The sequence below is a fragment of the Trachemys scripta genome, chromosome 6 (genome assembly GCF_013100865.1).
Source record: "Trachemys scripta elegans isolate TJP31775 chromosome 6, CAS_Tse_1.0, whole genome shotgun sequence".
Taxonomy (NCBI): Eukaryota; Metazoa; Chordata; order Testudines; family Emydidae; genus Trachemys; species Trachemys scripta.
Window position 1 is genome coordinate 27273142 of NC_048303.1, and position 25637 is coordinate 27298778.

Genomic DNA, 25637 nt, shown 5'->3' on the forward strand with positions numbered 1-25637 from the left:
TACAGGGACCCCACAAAATCTATAGCCCCGGGCACCCAGGAGAGTTAATAGGTCCTGCTGTACTGCCACTTAATTACCTAGGTCTGATTTTAACAAGTGACCTACAAGTGAAAGGCACCTTTCATTAGTTTAGTTGGGTAAACAATCCTTAATAAACCTCATTGTCTATTTATATTTTTCCATGGGACATGCACTGATTTGTTTGTATTGATTAATCTGAACCCTTCTTTTTTCCTTCAGGTGAGGGCTCCTATAGTTAACCCTGCACTAGGAGTACATGAGGCAGATCTTTTTAAGACAGCTGCTACCCTGATTAGTTTTATCTACCCAGCTCAAAACCCAGACCTACTGAATAAACTTGCAGAAAGGAAAACTACTGTCTTGGCTATGGATCAGGTTCCACGGGTCACCATTGCTCAGGGATATGATGCTCTAAGCTCCATGGCCAACATTGCTGGGTATGAAACTAACTTTTTTTCACCTTGACTGTAAATATAGCTAGATAAAGGTAACCTAACATTCTGGTATTAATGTGTTGTGTCCAAAACAATTTTGCACTTGTTTTCATGCAGCTGTTTCAAGAGGAATCAGTCTGAGTTGTCTAAACTTTAGTCTCTTATGGTCAGCCTTGCAGTGATCAGATATTTTTTTTTTTTTTTTAATTGGAAGGCAGTTCTTAATCTGAGAACTTGTTTGTAGTGCCTCACCCAATGAATTAGATCAGAATGGGCTTAAGCTATAGTTGAGATAGTGATAGATTAAGATGCACAGAGTGACTAATGCCCAACACAGAGGTTGGGGATAACACAGTATAAAGCGCTCTAAATGAAACCCACCAGCATGGAAGATGGGACTGAAAGTCTAAACTTCCCTAGGATTTGCATTCTCTGTAGCTTCTGTGGTGGCAACTTAGTTGGTAAAGTGGCTGTCAGCAAGTATTATGAGCATTTGCTTTTTTGTACAGGTGTGAAAGTGTCACCCTTCAAAGTAAGAAAACATTTTGTGCCCTTCAAAATGTATTTAGCCTCTTGGCAAATTACCAGCTTCTTTGTGGATGTATATAGCTGATGATGTTTTTTAAATTATACTAGAGAAAACAAGGTAATAGCTTGAATAATTATTCTGCGTCTTCTCATTCATCTTGTATAGTTTTAATAGAATATGACAGGAAGTTATAAAATTTATAAGTTTTGACTCAAAGAATAGACATTCTTTTGTGTACAGAGCTAGAGAAAGTCATAAGACCTCCTAAAGAATATACACTTAAAATAATGTTTTGGTGTATCCAGAACAATTAGCATGTTTGGTTTCAGAGTAGCAGCCGTGTTAGTCTGTATCTGCAAAAAGAACAGGAGTACTTGTGGCACCTTAGAGACTAACACATTTATTACAGCATAAGCTTTCGTGGGCTACAGCCCACTTCTTCTGGGCTGTAGCCCACGAAAGCTTATGCTGTAATAAATTTGTTAAACGCCTATATAGCACAGATATGGGATTGTCAGTATCCCATATCTTACTATAAAATGTTTGGACCCATGGTGATCAGGAAATAAGTCCCAGTTTGTTTTTAACAAAACAAGAGACCAAAATAAGAGAATTGGGAAATCAGGCGTAAAGCATACACCAGAAGAACTTTAGTCCCTTAATGAGGCCCCAAGGCTCCTTTGTTTCCTTCTCTGCTAGACTAAGCTGCATTCTACACTGGAGAAGTTAGTAATACTGTCCCTGCACTTAAAAGGACATTCACACCTTTTCTTACAGTTTACTCTTTGCAAAATCACTGGAAAAAAGGGAAGATTGAGCACAATAGGAAAAGAGTACACTAGTCAACATGTTATTTACAGAAATGCAACTTGGCCAAGGGAAAGACCTACTGAGGCAGCACCTAGTGATAAGCATATTACATTTACAATCTGCTGTACTAATATTAACTAAGCCTCCAAACACACCTTTACGGTCAAGTGGAGTATTATCTGTTTTCAGATGGCGCAACTGAGGCACAAAGATTAAGCAACTTGTCCAAAACCACACAAGGATTGGTACATCTGGGATGAGAAAGTTCTTGACTCCTAGCTCTGTGCTTACTCTCCTAGATTGTGCTACCTTTACACCACATTTACTGTGCTTGATTCTGCAGTTTCCCTGTGTGCAGATCCTCACATTATGCATGCATAACAGAGCTGATGCTGCAGACCTTACCTTCCAAGATTGTAAACTGTTAAAGTTAGTTGCTAAGTTTCAGTATATTTATCACATTTTAAAACCCTAAGCAAGAGAATGAATGGTTAGAGACATCAGAAATCTTCCACTGCCCCACAAATGCATGCTCTTAAGTACAAAGAAGTGCATTGTAAGGTTTCAAGAAGATTTAAGTGCTAATTGTATAGAAAGAAATAATAAGCATTTTGAGCTAAAGGGATGCATACAGACATTTAATTCAGACTAAATTTTTGTAATGATCTGGAACTTTAACTTTTACAAAAACACTCAAACATTTTTAAAGAACATTTATGTTCAGAATAAATATGGGCAAGTTTCAATCAAAATCAAAATTAGAGGTGCAAAAATAAGCCTTTAGAGTAGCTCGTTATAAGCTAGTTGCATCCTTAACTGGCTAGCACTTCTCCATGGCATATGACAAATGCTTGTTTGGGCTACATTTTCAAATGTTTTTTGAGCATAACTGTATAGCTTTCACATCAATTTGCATGTTTCACTTAAATGCATGGGTGTTGTTTGGGGGAAGGTAGGGGGGTATTCTCTCTCCTCCCTCCCCCCCACCCCCGACTGCAAGCCGTGGAATTGGCCCCCACACGTGTGGCCCCATTGGCCTTACTGGAGCTGTCATTCTCTTCCTCCTGCCCCCCCCTCCCCAATATAGAAGTCAAACTATGCCTATGCTTAAATGTGTGCCACTTTGACTGCTGCAATGGCTGGGTGGGAGTTGGACATGGAAAAATACTGATACTATGGTCTCATCTTTTTCCGTTGACAGTTACAAGGCTGTTGTACTAGCAGCAAATCACTTTGGTCGATTTTTCACTGGTCAGATCACAGCTGCTGGTAAAGTTCCTCCTGCCAAGGTATGTGGACTAAGAGCAGAGGTGATTTCATGAGTATAGCAAACCACTGTTGATGCGTGTTAAATATTTGTTGATAGACTTGTGTTTAGTTTCAGAGTTTAGAACCTGTTTATTAATTCCGAGTCACTCCTTATTCAGGCAAAGTTTCCATTGTCTGCAATGGAAGCTACTCTGAATATAAAGAATGTTGAACTTTAATAAATTTCATTTATGCTTAACTTTTTCAATTCAAGCTTCTGATATAAAATCAGTTCATGCATTGGCAGGATGGGGAGGGTTTTGGAAACTATTTGGGATTGTCAGGCTGGAACTTTGGTGTCTTAGAATCCTGATAGAAGTGGCCCTTGGTTGGGTTTAGTGAGGGGAAAGAGAGAAAATCAGTTGAGAATGGGAATCCAAAGTTTATGTAAAATGGGGGAAATGTATATTCCTTATGTCAGTCTATGTAGACTCCATACTATATATGGGCTGACTCCCAAATTATTAGATGTTAGAAATGAATTTAATTAAATAATGTGATATTATGAACTATACCCTAGTCAATTTGGACCCTGTACTCTAAGGTAATCTGTTAAATAGATCTGGTCAATGAGCCATAGTCCCTATGGGAAATTCTGTACTATGTCAAACAGAATTGGTGCCGCTTTTCCAGATCACTTTGTATGTAGCTTGATCTCTAATAACAAATATTATTCTAGGTCCTTATAATTGGAGGGGGAGTTGCGGGGCTAGCTTCTGCAGGAGCAGCTAAATCAATGGGCGCAGTGGTTCGTGGATTTGATACCAGGTAAGTGTGGGTGTTTAAAATCTTAGTGGCAACTCAAGCTCATCTTTCATTTTTCATGAAATGGTGGAGTGTAAACAAATCCTCCTGCCAAGGATTTTATTTCAGTTCACCCCAAAATAGAGAAATCATATCCACGATCATACACATTGTTCATAAGAAGTGGCTGTGTCAGACCCCACTATGCTTCCCAGAAACCCTGCTATCCTGTATCCCAGAGCAAGGGCATCTAGGAATTCCTGAGCAAGGCTTTTTCCTTGCCATTGAATGGGGAGCGGAGATCCAACCCACTCTGCTCCTGCAGAGGGGGAAGCGGAGTCAGCTGTATGAGCCATTTTAAATGCTACCATCCTAAGACTGCTTCCTCTGCCTCAGAGATCATTCCCCTGTCCCAAAGGCATTTTTAAGAGGCAAGCCAGGAATAATGGGGTAATGGTGGCCAAGAAAAAATTCCCTCATGAGCCTTAAATGTTTGTTTCTCTCATTAAAGAATTTGCTTTTATTCAATTATTGTGTGCATATCTTAGAATCATAGGATAGGAAGGGACCTTGAGAGGTCATCTAGTCCAGTCCCTGGCACCATGGCATGACTAAGTATTATCTAGGCCATCCTTGACAGGTGTTTGTCTAAAATGCTCTTAAAAATCTCCAATGATGGAGATTCCACAACCTCCCGAGGCAATTTATTCCAGTGCTTAACCACCCAGACAGTTAGGAAGTTAAGAAGAACAATTTTTCTCCCTCCTCCTTTTAACAACCTTTTATGTACTTGAAAACTTATCATGTCCCCTCAGTCTTCTCTTTTCCAGACTAAACAAACCCAATTTTTTCAGTCTTCTCTCATAGGTTTTCTAGACCTTATATGTTGTATTGGTAGTTATACTGTGTATTTGGTTATATTTTCAAGCGCTTAGGGTTTGGATATATCTTTTTTGTCAAATCTGAAGAAATAAAAATGAATACATATCAATTTTTTTATGGAGTGAAATGCTGCAAAAATTCTGGCAGAAGCTCTCTGAATATGGAAACAGCTTTCAATCCATTACATTTAAAAATAACAATTGATTATATAAAAGTGTGTGTGGGAAGGGGAAAGGGGAGGGGAGGGAAGCAAGCATTCTTCGCAATGGATTATGTTTCTCAGAGGCAGAAATTAAATTACATCTTAAATTTTCCAAGTTTTCAAAATGCATGTGCTCAGCAAGCTGAATATTTTCATCTTGATGTGCAAGGATTTGTGCATAATTCCGTGCATGTTGAGATTATATTGAAATTGGAAAGTAGTCTCTGAAAACTTAATATTTTGCACAGTGCTGCCACCTGATCTTAATAAAATCCTGCAATAAGAAGAGTATGTGGGTGCAGGAACAATTGCAATCTACCTGGGGTGATTATAGCTTCTATTATCATAGTGTGAGTGCCTGACGATTTTTAATGTATGTATCCTCAAACATCCTTGTCAAGTAGTAAAATGCTGCTATGCCCATTTTACAGAGGGGTAACTGGTCATTGGACCATACTTTCTCTCTTTGCTCTTCCTCTCTGATTGCTACTGTAAGGGTCTCCAATAAAATCCTGGATGGATTGAATTATCACTACAAAAACAGACTTGACTTTTCTGTGGTCTGTGTTTTGTCTAAACCTTTAGAGCTGCAGCTTTGGAGCAATTCAAATCTCTTGGTGCTGAGCCTTTAGAAGTGGATTTAAAGGAATCTGGAGAGGGGCAAGGCGGGTATGCAAAAGAAATGTCCAAAGAGTTTATTGAAGCTGAAATGAAACTTTTTGCCAAACAATGCCAAGAAGTTGATATCATCATCAGTACAGCTCTTATTCCTGGTATGTCACCAATGCACCAGACATGTTTTCCTATTCTGCTCTGAATACTTTTAATATTCATCTCCACTAAGCTCAGGTAAGTTTGTGCATCTTTGGGGCTATCTTGACTCCAGTGTGAGGGAGCAGAAGGCAGAGAAGCTGTTGGTAATTCAGCTTTACATAAATCTGTCCCTCTTCTTCTTTTGGTGGGTTCCAGTTTTTGAAGAGGTTGCCATATTTGCTTTCCCACAGCTGATGCCTTGTGTAAAACAGATGCTCAGTTCAGAGGGGAGTAACCAGCAAGTCATGCTGCACTATTCCTCTCTTATCAAGGACTTTCTTGTTAGAGAGGCCTCCTTTGCTGTTGGAGTTCCTGGTCCTTAGACCTTCCTGGGATGGTTCTCTCTTTCACCTGATTCTATCTTGTGTACTACTATGCCACTCACTCAGCACTCTTCAGCAGCCCCAGGTCTCTTGATTCTGTGAAGTTCCTTCAGTCTTGCTAGAAAATAATGAGGTGTTGGGGAAAATGTACACTGTTACTTATCAGTCAGAATTTAAAAAACTGTGCAGATTAAATTTTAATTTAAATATTTCTCCTTTTAAATACAACCCTCATATTCTTTGTAAATATAACATAACTAAAATTATTTAAATTCTATACTATCCAACTTGGTGGTGGTTAAATTATGCTCTGGTATAAACATGAAGTCAATTGACTTCAATGTATATACTATCTTTATGCTGTTGTAAATATAAAAGGAATGTGCATTAAATGAGGTAAGGATCCGCAGGACTCCTGCTTAATTGACTCTAGAACATGTGCAGTGAATAAGACAAATTGTGCTGCAATAGTAACTTGTGACCATGTAATTAAAATTTGAATCAAAACAAGGGGGGGGGGAATCAGAGTTTAAGGTTGCATGGACAAGCAATTTCTGAGTGCTTTGTTTTGCAACCTTAATATTCTTTTAACAGTTTGTGTGGCATTGGTGATTGTTGGGTATCACTTCAGCCGTGAGATCTGAAATTTCTCCTCATAGACCTTTCTTTCCTTCAGTTCTTGTCAATAGGGTATTTCAGTGTTTGCTTACATAAGAAAAATCCAGAAATAAATGCATGCTCTCATTTAAACAAGCTTGAAGTTGCTCTTTTAAGGCCTTTATTGCATAAAGACACTCACTTGCACAGAGTTTGGCTGGATTCATTGGGATTCTACTGGCTGAATCCCTTTGCAGGATCCAGGTCCAACTTCTGCAGAAACCATATACCCTTTCAGAAAGATATTGAAGGTTCATTTTCTGGAATGAATAGGGATGATAATGGGCTTAGATCCTATTGCTGCTTGTATTTGGAGACCAGAGGCACTTTAAAAATACTTTTGGTTTTTTTCAAAGGTAAATTTGCAGGTCATATCCTAAAGATAAATAAAAGTAAATGCAGAATAGCATTTTCTAACATTGTTTTTTATGTAAGTAAAAATGTGCTTTTGGGAGAACATCATTTTATTATTTCTTGAGGGGTCAAGAAGAGGTTTTCCACTTATTTGGGGAAAAAATTATACTATCTTTTCTCTCTGCGAAGACACACAAATGTAGGTCACATATGAGTTGAAAACATTCAAATTAGAGACCAAATTCTCTCAATGTTCATATACAATTTGTAGTGAGTTCTGTGGTAGCTATATGCAAATAGTGTATATTTCTCTGAGGGGAGAATTTGGCCCTTGGACATTATCCACAGGATGTGATACTTGCGTGTAGCCTGCTATATTTTCTTGTCTTACCAGGTAAAAAAGCTCCTATCTTGTTTCGTAAAGACATGATTGAATCAATGAAAGAAGGTTCAGTTGTTGTGGATTTAGCTTCAGAAGCAGGAGGAAACTTTGAAACTACTAAGCCAGGAGAGCTTTACGTTCACAAGGTATGGGGTTTCTTAAGTAGCAGTTCTGGATTTATAAGAGTGCACATTGTTTGAGGACTCCATAGCTTTTAAACGAAACACTTAAAAATGTGTAGCTTCCTGGTCTACCCTTATAGGCTTAAATCGTTTTATTTTATTTTATTGTTTTTAAGACTAACATTTTGTCACCAGTCATATTTTTAAAAGACAAATGTAATTCAAGGCCTGCTCAGGAAGGATTGCCTTAACAGATCATGTTTCTTAGACTTGGTAGAGATTGATCTGATCCAGCTGTGACAAAGTCTATGGCTACACTACAGAGCTTACAGGGGCGCTGCTGTAGCACTGCTAGTGTAGATGCTCTGTGCCAATGGGAGAGCTCTCCTGTCGACTTAATTACTCCAGCCCTACAAGTGGCAGTAGCTGTGTTGGTAGGAGAAGCTATCCTGCCAACATTGCGTTGTCCATACCAGCGTGTAGGTTGGTGTAACTTGTCGCTCAGGGGGTGGCTTATTCACATCCCTAAGTGATATAACTTATATCAACATAAGTTGTAAAGTAGCCATGGCCTGATATTTTTTTCCTCTTCTGTATTTAACTCAACTTGTTTTGGGATACCTAATTCAAAAAGACTAAATTACCAGTTAAATGTTATGTTCTGTTGAAAATTGATAGTAACAATTTTTTCTTTTGGTAGTGAATATAATTTACATCTCTTTGGCAGACTTCAGTTTCACAGAACAGAAATATGTCTTCATAGTCTTAGAAGTTAAATTATTTTATTTCTTTACATTTGAAAAATAAAATGATACATATACAGAGGTTCTAAGCACCCTGAAACTAACTTAAACATTGCAACATTTAGTACTACACTTAGGAAGGAAAAATCAAATACACAAATACAAAATGGGGAATAACTGGCCAGGCAGTAGTACTGCAGAAAAAGATCTGGGAATGATAGTGGATCACAGATTGAACATGAGCTAACAATGAAATACAGTTGCAAAAAGGCTAATATCATTCGGGGGGGAATTAACAAGAGTGTTGTAGCTAAGATATGGGAGGTAATTTACTAGACATTGGTGAGTCCTCTGCTGGAGTATTGTGTCCAGTTTTAGGTGCCACACTCTAAGAAAGATGTGGACGTACTGAAGGCAGTCCAAAGGAAAGCAACAAAAAATATAATTTTTTTTAGAAAACCTGACTTATGAGGAAAGGTTAAAAAAGAAGGGGGGAGGGCATATTTAGTCTGGAGAAAAGAAGTCTGAGGGGCGACCTGATAATAGTCTTCAGGTATGTTAAATGCTGTCATAAAGACAATGGTTTATTCATAGATTCATAGATTCTAGGACTGGAAGGGACCTCGAGAGGTCATAGAGTCCAGTCCCCTGCCCGCATGGCAGGACCAAATACTGTCACCAAATGATGATCAGTTGTTCTCCATATCAACTGAAAGTAGGTCAAGAAGTAATTTGCTTAGTCTGCAGCAAGAGAGATTTAGGTTAGATGTTAGGAAAAACTTCCTAACTATAGAATAGTTAAGTACTGGAAAAGGAGGTTGTGGAATCCCCATTAGTGGAGGTTCTTAAGATCATGTTAGACAAACATTTGTCAGGGCTGGTGTAGGTATACTTGATCCTGCCTGAGCGTGGGGGGGATGGACTAGATGACCTCTTAAGGTCCCTTTCAGCCCCCCATTTTTATGATTGTGATTAAAAAAGCAAATATAGCCAAGGACAAATAACTCGACTCAGCCAGACATCCAACTACATAAAAGCTCCTTTCCATTCCCTCATCAGTCTGGGAATACGCTCTTAATGCTCTCCCAAAAGACTTAATAGGCTATTCTGTCCACCTCTCATCTGGCTGTTTTAAAGTACCTGAAGTTGTAAGAGAGTATTTTTGAAATTAGAGATGGAAAAATGCTCACATAGTGCATCCCTCTTAATGTTCAGGCTTAATCCCAGTGGTGTGCAAAGTGAATGGATTTACTCATTTTGTGATATAAACACTGTTGGTAAAAAACACAAACAGTAAGTGTAAATCTTAATGAAACAGTTTATTTTGTAACTCATTAAAATCTATACAAACCTGTACTAAAACTAAACTTGCTACTTGATGTGCATATCTAGAAAGGTTTTGGATGTTGAGAAACACTGTTTCTTCTGAGAATTGTACTGGACTTTTAAATGTTTCACTTGGTTTTATTTAGGGAGTTACACATATAGGTTACACAGACCTTCCAAGTAGAATGGCTACCCAGGCCAGTACTTTGTACTCCAACAATGTTACCAAACTTCTAAAGGCTATAAGTCCTGACAAGGAAAACTTCTACTTTGATCTGAAGGACCAATTTGACTATGGCACTCTGGACCATGTTGTTAGAGGCACTGTGGTAATGAAGGTAAGTCAGCATGCTATATCTTTATAACTGTATTTTTGTTTACTTCCAGACCTATAATTGAAATCTCTTTAAATCCATCCTTAGGAGGTAAATATTTGCTTGTATTTATATGTAGCTTATGAAACAAAGCCTTGTTTTTGTGTTCATGTTAAACATTCCTCTGATCTCTGTGGTGATTGTGGTTTTTTATTATCACTACTTTTTTTATTAAAGGGCCACCGTCAATGTGAAAATCACATTTATCTGAAAATGCTGTGCCTACTACAGTTAACAGAAAAGCCTAAGATTTCTGTAACTGCAAAAAACAAAAATGTCTCTGTATTTTTTGTTTGCTTGCTTTGTGAATTTTGACAACACTTTCTGAGTAGACATTTATGCTGTTCCCATATATAGTCAGTTTTCCCCTTGCTGAAAAGATCCTTATAAGCATCCCGAAGGGAGCAGAAAAACACTTCTAGAATCTATTTTCAAGGAATTTAAACAAATAAAAATCAGGAGATGGTACTTAAAGGGAGCTCTAGCAGAAATATAATTTTAACATTACATTTAAAAAAGATCAAGTAGACAGTATCCTTTCAAGTTGTTTGTTTTTTAGCATAGGTCAAAGCCAAAGGAAACTTGAAGGTCTTAATTTATTCATAGAACAGGTCCAGCATCGGCAATGGTAATACAAATTTCTCCTCTCTTTCCATATTAATGTGCCTCGTTTGTGATCTTATGGAACATTTAAGTGAGAGGGATAGTTCATTGTGATATCGGTGTCTGTCCACTAGAACTTGGAATAAGACCTCAAATTAATTTCCTCGTATTCCAACTTTAGCTGGGAAGGGAGTGGGTTGTATATAGATACTGTATTGTGCTTTTTGTCCTAACGTATGCTTAACGGTTCACATAATCAAGACAGACTCCTCTGAGCAGGAAATATGTCTGTCTATATGTTTGAGAGACAACATGGCTTAGATAAGGCACTGGGCAGATAGTCAGGAGACCGGAGTTCTATTACCCGCTCTACCACTGACATGCTGTATGACCTTGGGCAGGTTGCTTAATCTCTTTGTACTTCTGTTTGCCCCCTGTCCTTTGTTTGTCTTGTGTATTTAGATTGTAAGTTATTTAGCAAAGGACTTGTCTCTCACTCTATGTTGTACAGTGCCTAGCATAGTGGGGCCCTGATATTGACTGGGGATTCTAGCTGCTAGTATAATAATACTCCCTCAGGTGCCTAGCACAATGTTAATTCTGTAAATAAATAATAATGGGGTGGTGGGGTGAGATACTACTGTCAGTAAGGAAGGGGAGGGACAAGAGGGGGAGCGAGGGACGATGTGACGGGGGAACAGACTCCAGGCTGGCGCGGGATGACCTGGAAGTTCCTACTCCTGTTTGTATGGCAGTTCCCCAGTGGCTGGTGCCTGGTGCCCTGGCTCCCCACCCCAGTGGCTGGCACACACATTCCTGCCAGGACCTGTAGTGGCTGGAAGATGGGGAGAGGAGAATTGTTCCTACCTGTTTCCTGGTGGCCGGCCCAGTCTCGTGTACTGGCCCCTCCTCTGGGTCAGAAACATAGCTGGATCCTGCCCTTGCCTCTGAGATATTCGGGGGAGAGACCAGAAACATATATCAGCCCCTTCAATATTTCCATTGCAGGGGTGCTAGCCCTTGCCCACCTCTGGTTCGCTGTCCCGAACAATAATCTTTAGCTTTGACTGAAAAGAGATGTTATGAAGAACATTCTACTCATAATTATGGCTCTTATTTGACAAGCCACAGACCAGATTTTCACCCATCATTCTTTGATTTTGATCTTGACTCTTGTCTGAAGAATTTATTTTTGAAGAACAAGCAATGACCAGCTGGGCAAGCCATCTGTCATTCTAGGGGTAACTGTAACTTTTTGTATTGTCAGGATGGCAAGGTGATTTTTCCAGCACCTCCACCAAACAACATTCCTCAGGGAGTCCCTGTGAAACAGAAGAGTGTGGCTGAGCTGGAAGCTGAGAAAGCAGCCACGATCACACCTTTTAGAAAAACGATGACTGCTGCATCTGCATATACTGCAGGTGAGAGAACTCTGACACTGCAACTACATCCAGAGTTAGGTGACTGTGTGTTGTGTGCTAAATTCAGCCTCTTGGAAACTTAGGCTTGTCTATATGGGCAAGAAGGTAGCTTATCTTAATTCACTTTGGAAGTAAATCAAGCTGAACTGAATTAAGATCACTTTAATTCTGAATAAGAGCAATCACACAGGATGCATTGTAGCTAATCCACTTTAAAAGTTAATTCACATGAATTTTCCTGGGCATAGCCATGTAGACAAGTTCTTAATGAAAAATAGTAACTTCAATCATTCCATTAGTAACTAGTTCTAACCCTATTTTGGTGTGTGAGAAACCCACTGGTTGATTACTGACTTAGTGTAAAAACAATGCAATAATTGTTTCTTGGAGAGCAAAACTTAAATAATCTCACCAGAAATGCTGGTATTTCAACATCTCAAAAAGTCCAGAGTAATCTGACATGCATGGGTGTCTGTTTGGTGTATTTAATTAAGAATCTGTGAAATACTTAGTATTCCAGCAAAGTCCTTGAAGTATGTGTGTTTGAGTTCTTTTTAGGAAGTGGATTTTTTTACGCTTTACTGGACAAAAAGAGATACTAATTGCCCAACAACTTTGCGAAGTATTGGGAACAAGTGTTTGCTTTTGAAGAATAAGCAGCAGGCAATAGGAGTTGCCAGTAGGTTTTCAATTAGCATTTTACATGCACCAATATTGTAAGTTAGCCTATTAAGGAATTCAGAATGTAATTGCATGTCTGTTTTCTTTTCTTCTTTAAAACTCATGGTTTAAGTATTGCAACAGAATTTCAGCATGATTGTGGTACTCTTATTTAGCTTTTGCATTTAATCAAAACAGGAGAGAGACCACATTCAGCACTATCTTTCCTAAGGTAGAAAGCTCTTCTACCAGTGTAGCTTTGTCTGTGTGCATAAGAAAAATCCAGAGAGCATGTTTATTAATAAAGATCAGCACCTGCAGAGCCTCTCTTCAGGCCCACAGATCTGATAAATTCATACACAAAACTGTACTTGATTTTTACTTCAATGCTGTCACAGTTCAGGGCGGCTGCACCTGTATTCCCACTCATGGCCCAGCAAGAGCTCTTGCTCTAGGCTCCCTGCTCCTCAGCTGTTACCTCTCTTAGGCAGAGATCCACGTCTCTCTCTGTCCTGACTGGGGTATTTCCCGACTGCGCAGGTCTCTTCCTGTACTGTGACCTCCCCAGGAAACTGAAGCTCCCTAAGCTGGCCTGCTTTATTTTTTGCTTCAGAGACAGTAGACCATATAATTGCCTACAGTTCAGCTACCACACAGGGCTTTCTAAGCAAGCACATTTATTCTTAAGGTAAAAGCATTACAGAGAAAACATTAACAATAATAAAAGAACCTACATGCATGGAAATAAGCTTACCAGAGATCACCCCCTTACTCTAACAAGGGCTCTGGCTGGTGAACAGTCCTTCAGACCCCACCCAGGGGTTTTCCTGTGGTCAGAGGTTCATCACAGCTTCAGCTCAGAACAAGCAAACAAAGGAGTCCCTCCTTGATCCAGTTTGGGTCTCTGAAGACACCATGAATAGATAATCAGCCAGACAATGGATTTCCCCCCCAGGGGGAAATTTCAGAAGGCTGATTTCTTACATGATTGGAGTGAGGGTATTTTCATACCCCTTAAAAGAAGTTGCATACAATCCTACAATAGTACATAAGTATTTGCATTTTTAATACAATGAGCTCCTACAGTACTTAAACCTTACTGAATTAATTTTAATTTAATTCAGTCAGGTTTGTCCAAGATATTGTCATATCTGTCACAAATGCTTTAATTCCATTGTACAGAATTAAAAGCTAGAAGTACATTTGCAATCTGGACAGTAGTAGAAATGTGAGATGAACTCCACCCAACATTTGGGCTGACACAGACAGTTAAAGTCTATTGAATTTGTCAACTCAAATTTCAAAGTAGGCTTTGAGCTGATAAGCTATAATTGCTCCCATATAACTATAACTGTTGGGTTAATGATCTACTAATCAAGGAGTTTCCAGGTGGGCATTATTATTTTAGAGAGAGCCATTACAAGCTATTGAGTAACTTGATTTAAATAGTGAGCCCAGTGCAGTCTGGTTCAGACTGACTTGTTCCATTGTTTCTGGCTGTCAGTTTGAAGAGGAACAGAGGGTCCTGTGGCACCTTTGTCATAAATAGCAAAGTTTGAAGAGGATGGCATTTCGCCCTCTCTTTCCTCATGGGAGTTTGCCATGTCTTTTTTAGCACTGGGAGGGAGATGATGGGTGAGGGTCCTCTGGACCTTCTCCTCTTGGCTCGTGTTTAGGGCTGGATCTGCCAGAAGGAATAATGGACTTTCATTCACCTTTTACGCTGCAAAGCAGCAATCTTCCTTGGTCTTCAGACCTTGGCATTTCCTGTTGTCTTTAATCACAAGAACTAATATTCAGCAAAACAAGGGGTGCACAGCCAGTGCTACTTGACGCACTCCTGCTGACCTGTGCAGGAAGGGTGACATAGTTAGCCATCTTTTGTGGCATTCATGGTCTGGTCAGATTGGGAGTGATGTTCCCTTGTCCCTTCTGATTGCGGGTCTCTCGTTGTACTGCCTAGGTCAACACTCTGTCACAGTTCTCTTTGACAGCCATCTGATTTTCACGTCCCATGTGCCATTTGCTTGGATTGACCATTACAAAAACCTTTTATTTCTGTGAACTGTGCAGATTTATTCTGGACACCAAAATGGAACTACATGCTTCCATTAGTCACTTTTCAGTGTAGGCCTGCATTTCAAGCCTCTGTGTTTTGTTCTCAGAGTAATGTAATGTTGGCATCAGGTGTGTACTACTCATTTGTCTAAGGTAATAATGAATGAATGTAAAATGCTGTGATGGAGGAGGAGGGAGGGTTTTTAATCCAAGCTGTATCTTCACCATAGTATCGGAGCACCTAGAAGTCTCAAGAAATATGGTTGGGTACGTTAGGGTAATGGGGTGGACACATTCATCAGCTGCTTAATCTGATTTACATATTCAATATGTCTTACAATTTCAGTGGAGAAATGTAAACAAACCATTTAGAGATCACAATTTTGCATTAACCTTGTCCTCCTTAGGTCTGACTAGCTTGCTGGGACTGGGCATTGCAGCTCCTAATGCTGCATTCCCACAGATGGTGACAACGTTTGGTTTAGCTGGAATAGTAGGGTACCACACGGTCTGGGGTGTGACCCCTGCTCTTCACTCTCCACTCATGTCTGTGACTAATGCCATCTCAGGTAGGTGATTGCCCTGCAGCTATTTGTGTTGTGTAGAGGAAACATTGGGTGTAGTTATGATATTTTATGAGCTTTTAGTAGAAGTTTAATCCTCTGTATTTAAGATGCTAAGGAGCCAGATTTGGGACTATTCCAACTGAACCTTTTGTTATAAATAGCAAAGATAACAGACTTCATGTGTGGTTCTTACTACTGGTAGCCTCCTTCAAAGAGAACTAGTTACAAATCTATAAAGGCAAACATACTGCATATTTTTAAAAGCAATTTACCATGTAACTGGGTTGTCTCTTGCTTGGGACATGGCAACCTCTTTCCTGCATACCACACCTCTCCCTTCCAATCTATCCAAAATCCTGCTACTAAAATCATCTCCCTCTCCTTCCCTTCTGGCAGGCTTGTTGCTCTCTGCTTCCCTCCCCTTCCATATCATATTCAAGTCTCTTAGTCCTCACCTTTCAGGTCATAAACAAACTGTGCTTACATCTCTGGTTTCTCTTCTTCCTACTTCCTCTTTTACTCCCTTCACGCCTCCTAAGCCTCTCTCCTCACTGCCCCCTCTCTCTCCTTCTCCTGTTCTCATCTTCAAGTATAAAAGAGTAACATGGAAGAAGGCATGGAGTGGCCATCTTTCATGTTCCTCCTCACACTCACTTCTGGAAAGTCTCCCACTAATGACCTCCATGAGGTTTATCACCCTCTCCTTGCCCTTAAAAAATTACACCTGCACTTGAGCTAGTACAAGTCTGAACAGCTTTCTGTCTGTCTTTCCTGGACTGTAAGCTCTTTCAAACGGGGCCGTCTCCTCTTAATGTTTGTACAGCAGCATACAGAGTTGCAATTACTGCCAGCTTAATAATGAAATTAGGATAGACAGTAAACTGGCCCTCACTTTGGAAATAACTGCTGTTCTCGGTCCTCAGGAACAACAAAGCCGGTCACATTTGTGGCCTAATAACTCAGCCTTTCATTTATAGATGAACAGCCAGTGCTGCTTAAATTAACATATGACGTGTTCTATTCCAAAAATGTATTGGTCTGTTGCTTTACTAATGTGTTCTGTGGCACACTGGGATAGCTTTGCCAATAATTTTTATTTCACTGCAGTCGTGGTTCAGAAGGATTAAACTACAGTAATGTGTACAGTGTTTGGCAAAACTATAATCAAGTGGTGTCTGTTGATTCTTGAATTAGAGATCGCTGCTTGGTATATAATCCGCTGTTTATATTCAGTAGCTTACTCGTATCTTTTTCTAATAGGACTGACTGCAGTTGGTGGGTTGGCATTGATGGGAGGAAACTATTTCCCTGAAAGTACTCCTCAAGGTCTTGCTGTGCTTGCTGCTTTTGTGTCATCTGTCAACATTGCAGGTATGAGCATGTTAACTTTCTATGAACATGAATCAAAACACACTGTGACCAAGTCCATTAATGCCTTCCATTTTTCTAGTGGTATAGATTGAAATGACCCTAATTTATGGATTGGGATCTCTTAAAAAGCAAACAAGCTAGTATGGTTGTTGACAGTGGCATTCTTGTGTGCCCCTTCTATGATGTGACTTTCCATTGGAGAAAGTCTTAGAATACCAGTTATTTTTTATAGTTTAATCACTTTAGTGATTGCATGTATTCCATGCATTCCTCTGCATTTTGAGATGGTATTGTATTTATCCATCTCCCCTCTTCAGGATCAAAATTGTGGCCAATCTACAAAAAGACTCAGAACAAAAATAGGGAACATAAGTCTTTCCACTATGTAACATGGAAGGGCACCTGACTCCTATGAAGACTGTTCCTGGCTGTGACTGGGAGGGAAGAGAACAGGCATAATCTCCCTTCCTATACCTGTGCTAGTAAAAGCTCTGACACGTGATTAGGTGGCAGAAACAGAGGACATCCACTGCAGAATTTTCATTGGAAACTCCAGTGTGTGTCAGTGCATTTCTATCCCACAGTAGGGAGGAGAAGTACGATACAGGCATGGATGATGAGTGGTGTGATCATCAATGAGCTGTGCTGCTGAACAGGTAGACAATTGAGAGTAATGGTAGATGGGCAGGCCACCTTGCAAATCGATGGGGGTGTCTGACAGGTCTTGGTATCTATATGTGGTTGCCAGCCCACCAACCCCTCCCTCCAATTGGATGAATTCCCTGTGTAGTCTAAAGAAAGTAGTTATATCTGACCTTAATCCTAGATATCTGCATACTGGCTAGTACACCAGATTCCAAGCTTTCCAAAGCTCTTACTCATGTTCCAATGGGTACTAGGATTAACTAAATATTTTCCTAGAAGGTTGGCCAAGGCCTAGTTTCAGCTTTTTTTTTTCTTTTGTACTTTGGCAAGGTGGCTTTCTGGTTACACAGAGAATGCTGGATATGTTCAAGCGTCCTACTGATCCCCCGGAATACAATTACCTGTACCTGCTCCCTGCTGGTGTCTTTGTAGGGGGATATGCAGCTGCTCTCCAGGGTGGCTATAATATTGAACAGGTAAGAAGATCCTTCATTTTCAGTCATTTGCTGATCCAGCTTTCACCAGGTCTCTTTCCCATTTGGCAACTGGACTTAAAGTACACAGTGTTCAAATCACTTTGATCAAACAGGTTCTGAAATAAACCTACAAAAGGGCTGTATCCTACTGTCCTTCATCTCCCACCCAACTCTTTCTCGAATTGCCTCTAGTTTTACCTCTTATTTATACATTTGGTAAAGATGACATGGGCAAGGGATCAAAACCGGTCAAGACAAGGTCAAAGAACTTTTATGACATTTGCAGGTTTGTAAGTAACTTGATGCTATAGTAGTTTTGGCATTTAACTTCTTTGTGGGAAAGGGAAAAATTCACTCTGTCGGTCTTGTTCCCTTTCTCCCCCCACACACTTAATTGCTATTCTTTCAGTATTACTTTCTTCTCTGTGCTTTCCCAACAAGTGGAAAGTGTGGCAATGTGTCACGCTCCAGTTTACATTATGAATTCCCTCTCCCTTTACCTGATGGCTGGGATATGGAGCTTATCTGTATGTCAAGTACAGGCTTTTAGAGCAAGCATCCGCTGACTGCTAGTGACATGGCATACTTTTCTGTTGATGGGCTTTGGAGGACACAAACTATTAATGACTTTTCATCCTCTGCTTATTTCCACACAGGCAGCCACGTATTAGCTAACTCCACGAGCTAGCTCCAAACTGCAAATGAACCTTGGACATTGACTTTAGTGTTGCAAAGTTTCTAAATAACAACTTCCTTTAAAATATCTTTATATTTCTAAAATAGCAGCAGGGTTTTTCGCATTATGGACAAATCTCTTAAGCTTTATTTCTGCTATTCATTTTTAAATGCTATTGAAATGGATGCTCTAACAATACCTAAGAACGAAATAGAGAGCTAAGAGTTTTTTGAAAGTTTAAATCAGAGACCAGGCAAAAAAGGTAGGAGTTCTTTTACCTAAGTCTTAAAACTTGTAAACCATATTTGTAGAGGGATGGATGGATGGGATTCTGAGCTAAGGCCATGTCTACAAAGTTTCAGCCCAGAAGGAATGAGAAGAGATAAGGTCTTTGAAAATAATCCCGTTTCTCACAATGTAGAACCTCTTATTATAGTGCTGCTTGTTCAGATTCAGATCATACTAGTTAAGAAAATGGAAATCAATTACCTTTTTTTTTTTTTTTTTGTTGAAGTAACAATCTAAAATAACCGTCTCAGGGATTTGTAACATAGTATTTTACAAACACCCATTTTATGCTATTTAAATTATTATTGAAATTAAATATATGCATGTAAGATACATTTTTTCTTTTGTAAACAGGAAGCCAAAGGTATCATAAGTAAACATCAAAAATTGTTTCCCTACCCATTAGGACAGTTGAACTCTGACAACATTAATTGGTGTTATGCTAAGAAAATCTTGTGCTTACGAAGGGAAAACTTCTGGAAAGTCGTCTCAACTTAAAATTAATGTCATGAGAAGCAGGTGAACTAAACTAATAAAGCAAAAATCCTCAAATTTGATTTAAATGTAACCTTTTAAAATGACCACAGTCACATTACAACAACAAATTTGCACACCACAGTAAAATCTCGAACTCCTCCTCAGTAGCATTCGTTAAGATCAAATCCACCTTTGTGAACCATCAGCACTAAAAATCTGTCTTTTTTTTTTTTTTATGTAATGATCAGAAAGATTTTAATGAATATATGTGTTTCTGTTATTTTAAAGATGATCTATCTGGGCTCAGGCTTGTGTTGTGTTGGTGCTCTGGCTGGTCTGTCCACTCAAGGAACTGCTCGCCTGGGTAACGCTTTGGGTATGATAGGTGTTGCTGGAGGTTTGGCGGCTACTCTTGGAGGCCTTAAACCATCACCAGAATTGTTGGCTCAGATGTCAGGTGCAATGACCCTTGGTGGCACCATAGGTGAGTACAGCACCATGTAAAATTCAATTTTATAACTTACAGGTGAAATTAATAGCTCATGGTTACATGCCACTTTTGATATCTTTACTCTAACTTAGTGGCTATAGAGTGCTTTTATCCATCTATCAAAGCACTTTACTCTGGTGGGATAAAAATTGTGATCCCCACTTAGCAGATAAGGAGCTGCCTGCATACAATGAAGTACATTTTATCAGTTTCCGTCCCTCTGCCATAATAATGGGTGGGATCCCAGTCCTGCTGCAAGGCTCTATACCAATGAAAATATTCAATGAGATCAAGTCCAAAGACTGATTCTTGAGGAACTCTACTAGTAACCTTCCTGCAGCCCAATAATTTACCTTTCAGCACAATCGTTGGTGTCATATCTTTAGCCACCCACCTCACAATCGCTGTACTAATCCCAATTTTCTCCATTTTAACAAATAATTTCCCATTTATTACTGTATAAAATGCCTTACTAAAGTCCAAATAGATTAAATTTACCACACTTCCCTTGTCTTAACTGTTTTTTTTTTTTTTTTTTTTTTTTTATCAAAGAAGGATTTTGGGGTAGTCTGGCACAATTGACCTTTGTTAAACCTTGTTGCATTTTATCCCGTTTTCCATTTACCACCAGGTCTTTAATTATTATTTCCTTCAAAATTTGTTCTAAAGGCTTGCATTCTATTGAGGTCAGACTAATGGATCTGTAGTTGCCCAGCTCGCTCAGTAAGAAAATTAAGGAACAGAGAGGCTAAGCTCACACTGCAGGTTAGTTACTGACTGAAAAATTGAAATCTGGTCTCCTGAGTCTAGTCAGATTCCCTCTCTTTTTGGACTATGCTGCCTCATATAAAAAGAATACTGAGTCCAGTGGAAGCTTCTCAGGTGGCTGTAGTCTAATACTAATACATTCCTGACTTTTTGATTTCCTTATTTGCACAATGTCCCCAACGCACAAAATTACTGACATTACTATATCGAACAGAATACACAAGCTCATGATCACATAAAACAGTACCTTCTAATATTTTAATTCTTTGTCTCCAACTCTTGCCAGGTTTGACAATTGCTAAACGCATCCAGATTTCAGATTTACCTCAGCTAGTGGCTGCTTTCCATAGTTTGGTAGGTTTGGCTGCTGTGCTCACCTGCGTAGCAGAGTACATGATTGAGTATCCTCACTTCGCTACTGATCCAGCTGCAAACCTCACCAAGATTGTGGCGTATCTTGGCACGTACATTGGTGGTGTGACTTTCAGTGGCTCCCTCATAGCTTATGGGAAACTGCAAGGTGAGTGTTGTCCATGTTGGGCAAAAGCTAATTTTTAAATTTATTTTGTTTTTGTCATTTTTCTTTGACTCTAGCACCCATTTAATAAACTGTGTGTGTAGAGCTTAAAAAAAATTCTGTTTTACAGAAAATGTATCAAGTGAGTTAATATAGGCTTAACTTGAGGGGTTTTTTTAATTGCTGCTTTGCACTTTTTTTATTTGTTGTATAGTGCTTTTTTATGGATGATCTGCATTCAGTGTGCTTATGGACAGTATTTCTCATGTTAATCACCAAATAATGTAAACAATCCCCAGCCCACATTATCCAAAACTTAGTACTGATTTGGATTTCTTATTTAATGTACTGTACATACTTTCTGTCTGGACATAATTTTTTTACTGAAATGTATTAAAATTAAAAGTACATATGTCATCTGGCAGAGTAGACAATTTAGGGTGAAATCATGGTTCTATTAAAGTTAATAGGGGTTCTGTCACTGACTTCCATAGGATTTCTGACTTAGAGTACAGATTTCTTTTACTAGATCTGTTGCAAATGTTACATGACCCTACTTTATACAGTCAAATTCATTAAAGTTATCTTATTTAGATGCATTTCTGCTTACATACCACATGAAATCTGTCTCTTCTTTTTACATTTATAAACATTCCTATGAAACATAGAATCTTTAAAGATTCACCAACACCTGATGATTATTTTCTACCTGAAGTACTAATCCTTTATTTGACATAAGTTGATTGCTGTGGAAGTGATTGAGTGAACACTTTAGTGCATAGGTACAAGAAATCTAAGACCTGTCCATAGTAGGGCACTCTAGCTAAAAATTCCCACCTGTGCTAACCCTGGTATAGCTTGTAGTAGCACCATTGGGAATTTTTAGCTAAAATTTCTCTGTATAAACAAGGCCTCACAGAGAAGGTGGAAATAGAATATACAAACAAGGTGGTTTGCCCTAGCAATTTCTCTGGTAGAGAGCTTTAGGAGAAGGCAGCTTGTGAGTGGAGATCACAAGCGAAGTACCCGGCTACCCTGAGCAGCCACTCAATGTGTGCTGCTTTTTCTCGCTACCTCATGAGCTCAAATCCCAAGATGCCTGCCCCAATCCTCTCCCACCTCTCCCTTTTCACCTCTGTAGTACCATTGTTGGGACATTCTTGTTTCCATGACTGAGCCACAGATACCAGAGTACTCTTCTTTGTTCCTAGCACTGGAAGACTGCCCATTTCTTGCCTTCCCCCTGAGAATGGTCCTCCTTCCGAATAAACAGGCTTTGGCCTGTGACAGGAAACACTCACCTCCTGAGTGCCTCCTGTTTGCTGGATGAGGTGCTGCAATTTTTCTTGGTTCTGGCACCCCCTGTGGGTTGTTGCCCTTGCTGGATGGGTCTCCAGAGTCTCAGCCCTCTGGCCAAGTCACACAGTCAAACTTGATGAATGAACCCCTTCTGGGGTAACTGAAGTTCAACACACCGTCTGCGCTATTGGGGTCTTCAACACTGTCTTGGGACCCTTTAAATCTAGCCCCTTTCTTGGGCTAGAGGTAAAGAGTCCCACTGGAACTGGTGGTCTACCCTCACCAGGGTCTTCACCGCTGGGTCCCTTTAAGTCCTGCTCTTCACTTGGGGGGGCTCAACTGAATCTTGTCCCCTTCTCAGGGCTGAGGCCACTTTGCTAGTGGCTGGTGGGGGAACCGGCCCACTCCTCCAGGTCCCAGCCCAGGGACCCCTACACACTGCAGCCACGGACTGATTCGTTCAGTTTGCTGCTGCTATTGCCTGGTCCTTTCCCCCTGTAGCTCCTTTCTCTGCACCCTGACCTCCGGGCTGAAGTTCTCAAATCCTCTTTCTCCTCACTGAATGCAAGTACCACCAGAACCTTTCTTTTGTTCTCAAGCTTCAATAATCAGCAACAAGCACCCTTCCTTGCTCCTTTGGTCTCAGCCAGTAACTGACCTGCTCAGGAACTGCAGGTCCTTTTAACTGAGACTCTTGGGTTCTGATTGGCTGCTTCCCTGTAGCCTTTCTAGGTGTGAAGGACCCACCTTCACTGCTCCTTTCCTGGTGTGTGGAGGACCGCAAAGCCTTCAGTAGGTCTGGTACACCCTGTCACAGAGCCCTTTTTTGTTACTTTCTGATGAAATATATACGAATGTAGAATCCGTACCTAAATGGGGATTGGCATTATGTGGTACTTCTGGTCCTGCTATGGATAGCACAAGTAAGTCTTCACCTCAGAGCTAGAACTGTTTATGTAATGCATGTTCCTCTCTACCTTCACATTCATTCTCTCTCTCTCTCTCTCTCTTTCTCCCCCGCCCCCCCCCCTTCCAACCGAGCCCAACCCACTTGTTTTTATCATGAGAAATTCAGGTCAGATTTACCTTGGAATATTCTGTGGTGACTGGAGAACTTTAGAAATTAATAAACATCATAAGGCACTTGGGAGAAAGGATATATTTGTTCCTTCCTCCTGTTAAAGTCAAAATACTCATCTCTGAGGGCCGCCCCCCCCCCCCCCCCAAAGTCTCAAGCAAGAATAGATTTGATGTTCCTAGGAGTCCTACTTAACTTTATCTGTCTAGCACATTGTTTCAACGAGTTCTCTAAAGCTCATAATACTGCCCTGGATATTCATTAGCTATGTCTCCTCCCTAGAGACATTACACACAATCCCACGATACACACTTGCATTTTTAATACAATGAGCTCCTAAGATACTGAAACTTAGTTCAATAAGGTTTGTCTAGGAAACTGCCATATCTGCCAGTTTCTGCCTTAACTTTGAATTTCATTTTGGTTTTGGGTGTTTTATTTTCCTTTACTCTCTTAGGGAAACAGGGGGAGTCAGATGTCACTCATGCATTTTAAGTTTTAAATGTGATCCTATGTTTGATTCCAGGTGTCCTGAACTCTGCACCGCTCCTTCTGCCAGGACGGCACTTACTGAATGCAAGTTTGCTGGCCGCCAGCGTTGGTGGAATGATTCCATATATGATTGATCCTAGTTACACTACAGGACTTACCTGTTTAGGTTCAGTGTCGGCACTCTCTGCTATTATGGTAAGTCAGGGAGTTGCACAATACTCAAAGTGAACAGCAATTACAGACATATAGACTTTGTTTTGTTGCAATATCTGTTTTGCTGCAATATATGCTGAATGCCCACATAGCAAGGGAGTCTGGGGGGAATCAGCATGTACAGAATTGTCAGTTGTTTTTTTCCCCAGATACTAAAATTGTCCCATCAATATATTGTGATACAGTGGTTATCATGCCATAAACCAGAGCTACTGTATCATGAACCCCTGTGGGCAGATGAAGCTAATCTGTAAGAACTCTGGTAAGGACTGGTTTAGTATCTAGCTTTGCAAGGTGTGTAATTTTTATATCCCTTTAAAATATCACCTTTTTGCTGAAGTATGCTATATCATAAGTTACTTCCTACCACGTATATTAGACAACTCTGCTGTGATGCTCTGGTAAAAACGATGGTACTAGAGTGGAATGGGAGTTGACGTGAGACTTTAAAGGATCTGAAATTGGGCCTTGATTCAGTAAAGTACTTACGCATATGTTTAGTTTTGCTGAATCTGGGCCTTGGTAAGGAAAAAGCTAGTTTACTGTGCTGAATTATCCTTCTTGCCTCTGCTATTTTGGGCATTCAGCACCATACAAATACCTTTTTAGTTCACTTTAAAAATAAAATACAGTAGAATTGCAATTCACCTTTTTAACTCAAGTATCATGAATTAATGGAACTATTCACAAATAGGATAAAATGAAGTAGATCAAGAGAGACCTGTTTAATGACGCCACAACATATTTATAGATCTTCTACAAGTCTTTTTTTTTTTTCTTAATGATCATATTTCTTCACCTTGGTACATCAGCAGCACAGTTTCTCTTTGAATTATAAACCTGCTGCTTTTAGGGATATAATCACTTATTTTTAATCAAGGCCAGTGTTAACAAAAGACCTTATTTATGAAGCTGTGTAATGTGTTTTTTCTGTCTAATCTTTGAAGGCAGAAATGATCAGAAATCCTATAGGTTAATCTCTTATTAATCTCTTTTACATAGAACATACTTTAGTGTGTGGATCAAATCATTTTGGAATCTGATTTAATGCTTTTTAGTAAATATTTGCACTATTAAATACAATATCTCTGTGTTGCTTACAATTTGTAAGATTATGGTGAAATGTATATATTTTTTCATCTTCAGGGTGTCACTTTAACAGCGGCTATAGGAGGTGCTGACATGCCTGTAGTTATTACTGTACTGAACAGTTATTCTGGATGGGCTCTGTGTGCTGAAGGCTTCCTGCTCAACAACAACTTGCTGACCATTGTTGGTGCTCTCATTGGTTCCTCTGGTGCCATCCTCTCTTACATCATGTGTGTGGTAAGAATTGAATAGAAATTTGTGTTCATACTTGAAATTGTATTGCAAAATAACTGGGGAGCCATGCTCAGAATCTGCACTGGGCAGGGAAGGGATGTGAGGCAAAACTGCTATGACCAGTTAATGTTGTTTAGAGACTGGTAAATTTCTTTATGGTCTTAATTCAAATTGTTGGGTTGGACAGACTGA

The 25637-nt window shown here is 39.7% G+C and overlaps 1 protein-coding gene across 1 annotated transcript in view; it reads left to right on the forward strand.

Annotated features, from left to right (window-relative positions):
• NNT (nicotinamide nucleotide transhydrogenase) overlaps positions 1–25637 on the forward strand; it is a 63006-nt gene that overhangs the window by 13856 nt on the left and 23513 nt on the right. Inside the window, exons 4-17 of the mRNA XM_034773300.1 lie at positions 241–458; positions 2996–3083; positions 3782–3870; positions 5516–5703; positions 7472–7605; positions 9797–9988; positions 11895–12048; positions 15174–15335; positions 16593–16703; positions 17679–17824; positions 19554–19749; positions 20810–21043; positions 23944–24104; positions 25269–25448. Of these exons, the coding sequence (XP_034629191.1) occupies positions 241–458; positions 2996–3083; positions 3782–3870; positions 5516–5703; positions 7472–7605; positions 9797–9988; positions 11895–12048; positions 15174–15335; positions 16593–16703; positions 17679–17824; positions 19554–19749; positions 20810–21043; positions 23944–24104; positions 25269–25448 (2253 nt within the window). The remainder of the gene's footprint in view (positions 1–240; positions 459–2995; positions 3084–3781; positions 3871–5515; positions 5704–7471; positions 7606–9796; positions 9989–11894; positions 12049–15173; positions 15336–16592; positions 16704–17678; positions 17825–19553; positions 19750–20809; positions 21044–23943; positions 24105–25268; positions 25449–25637) is intronic.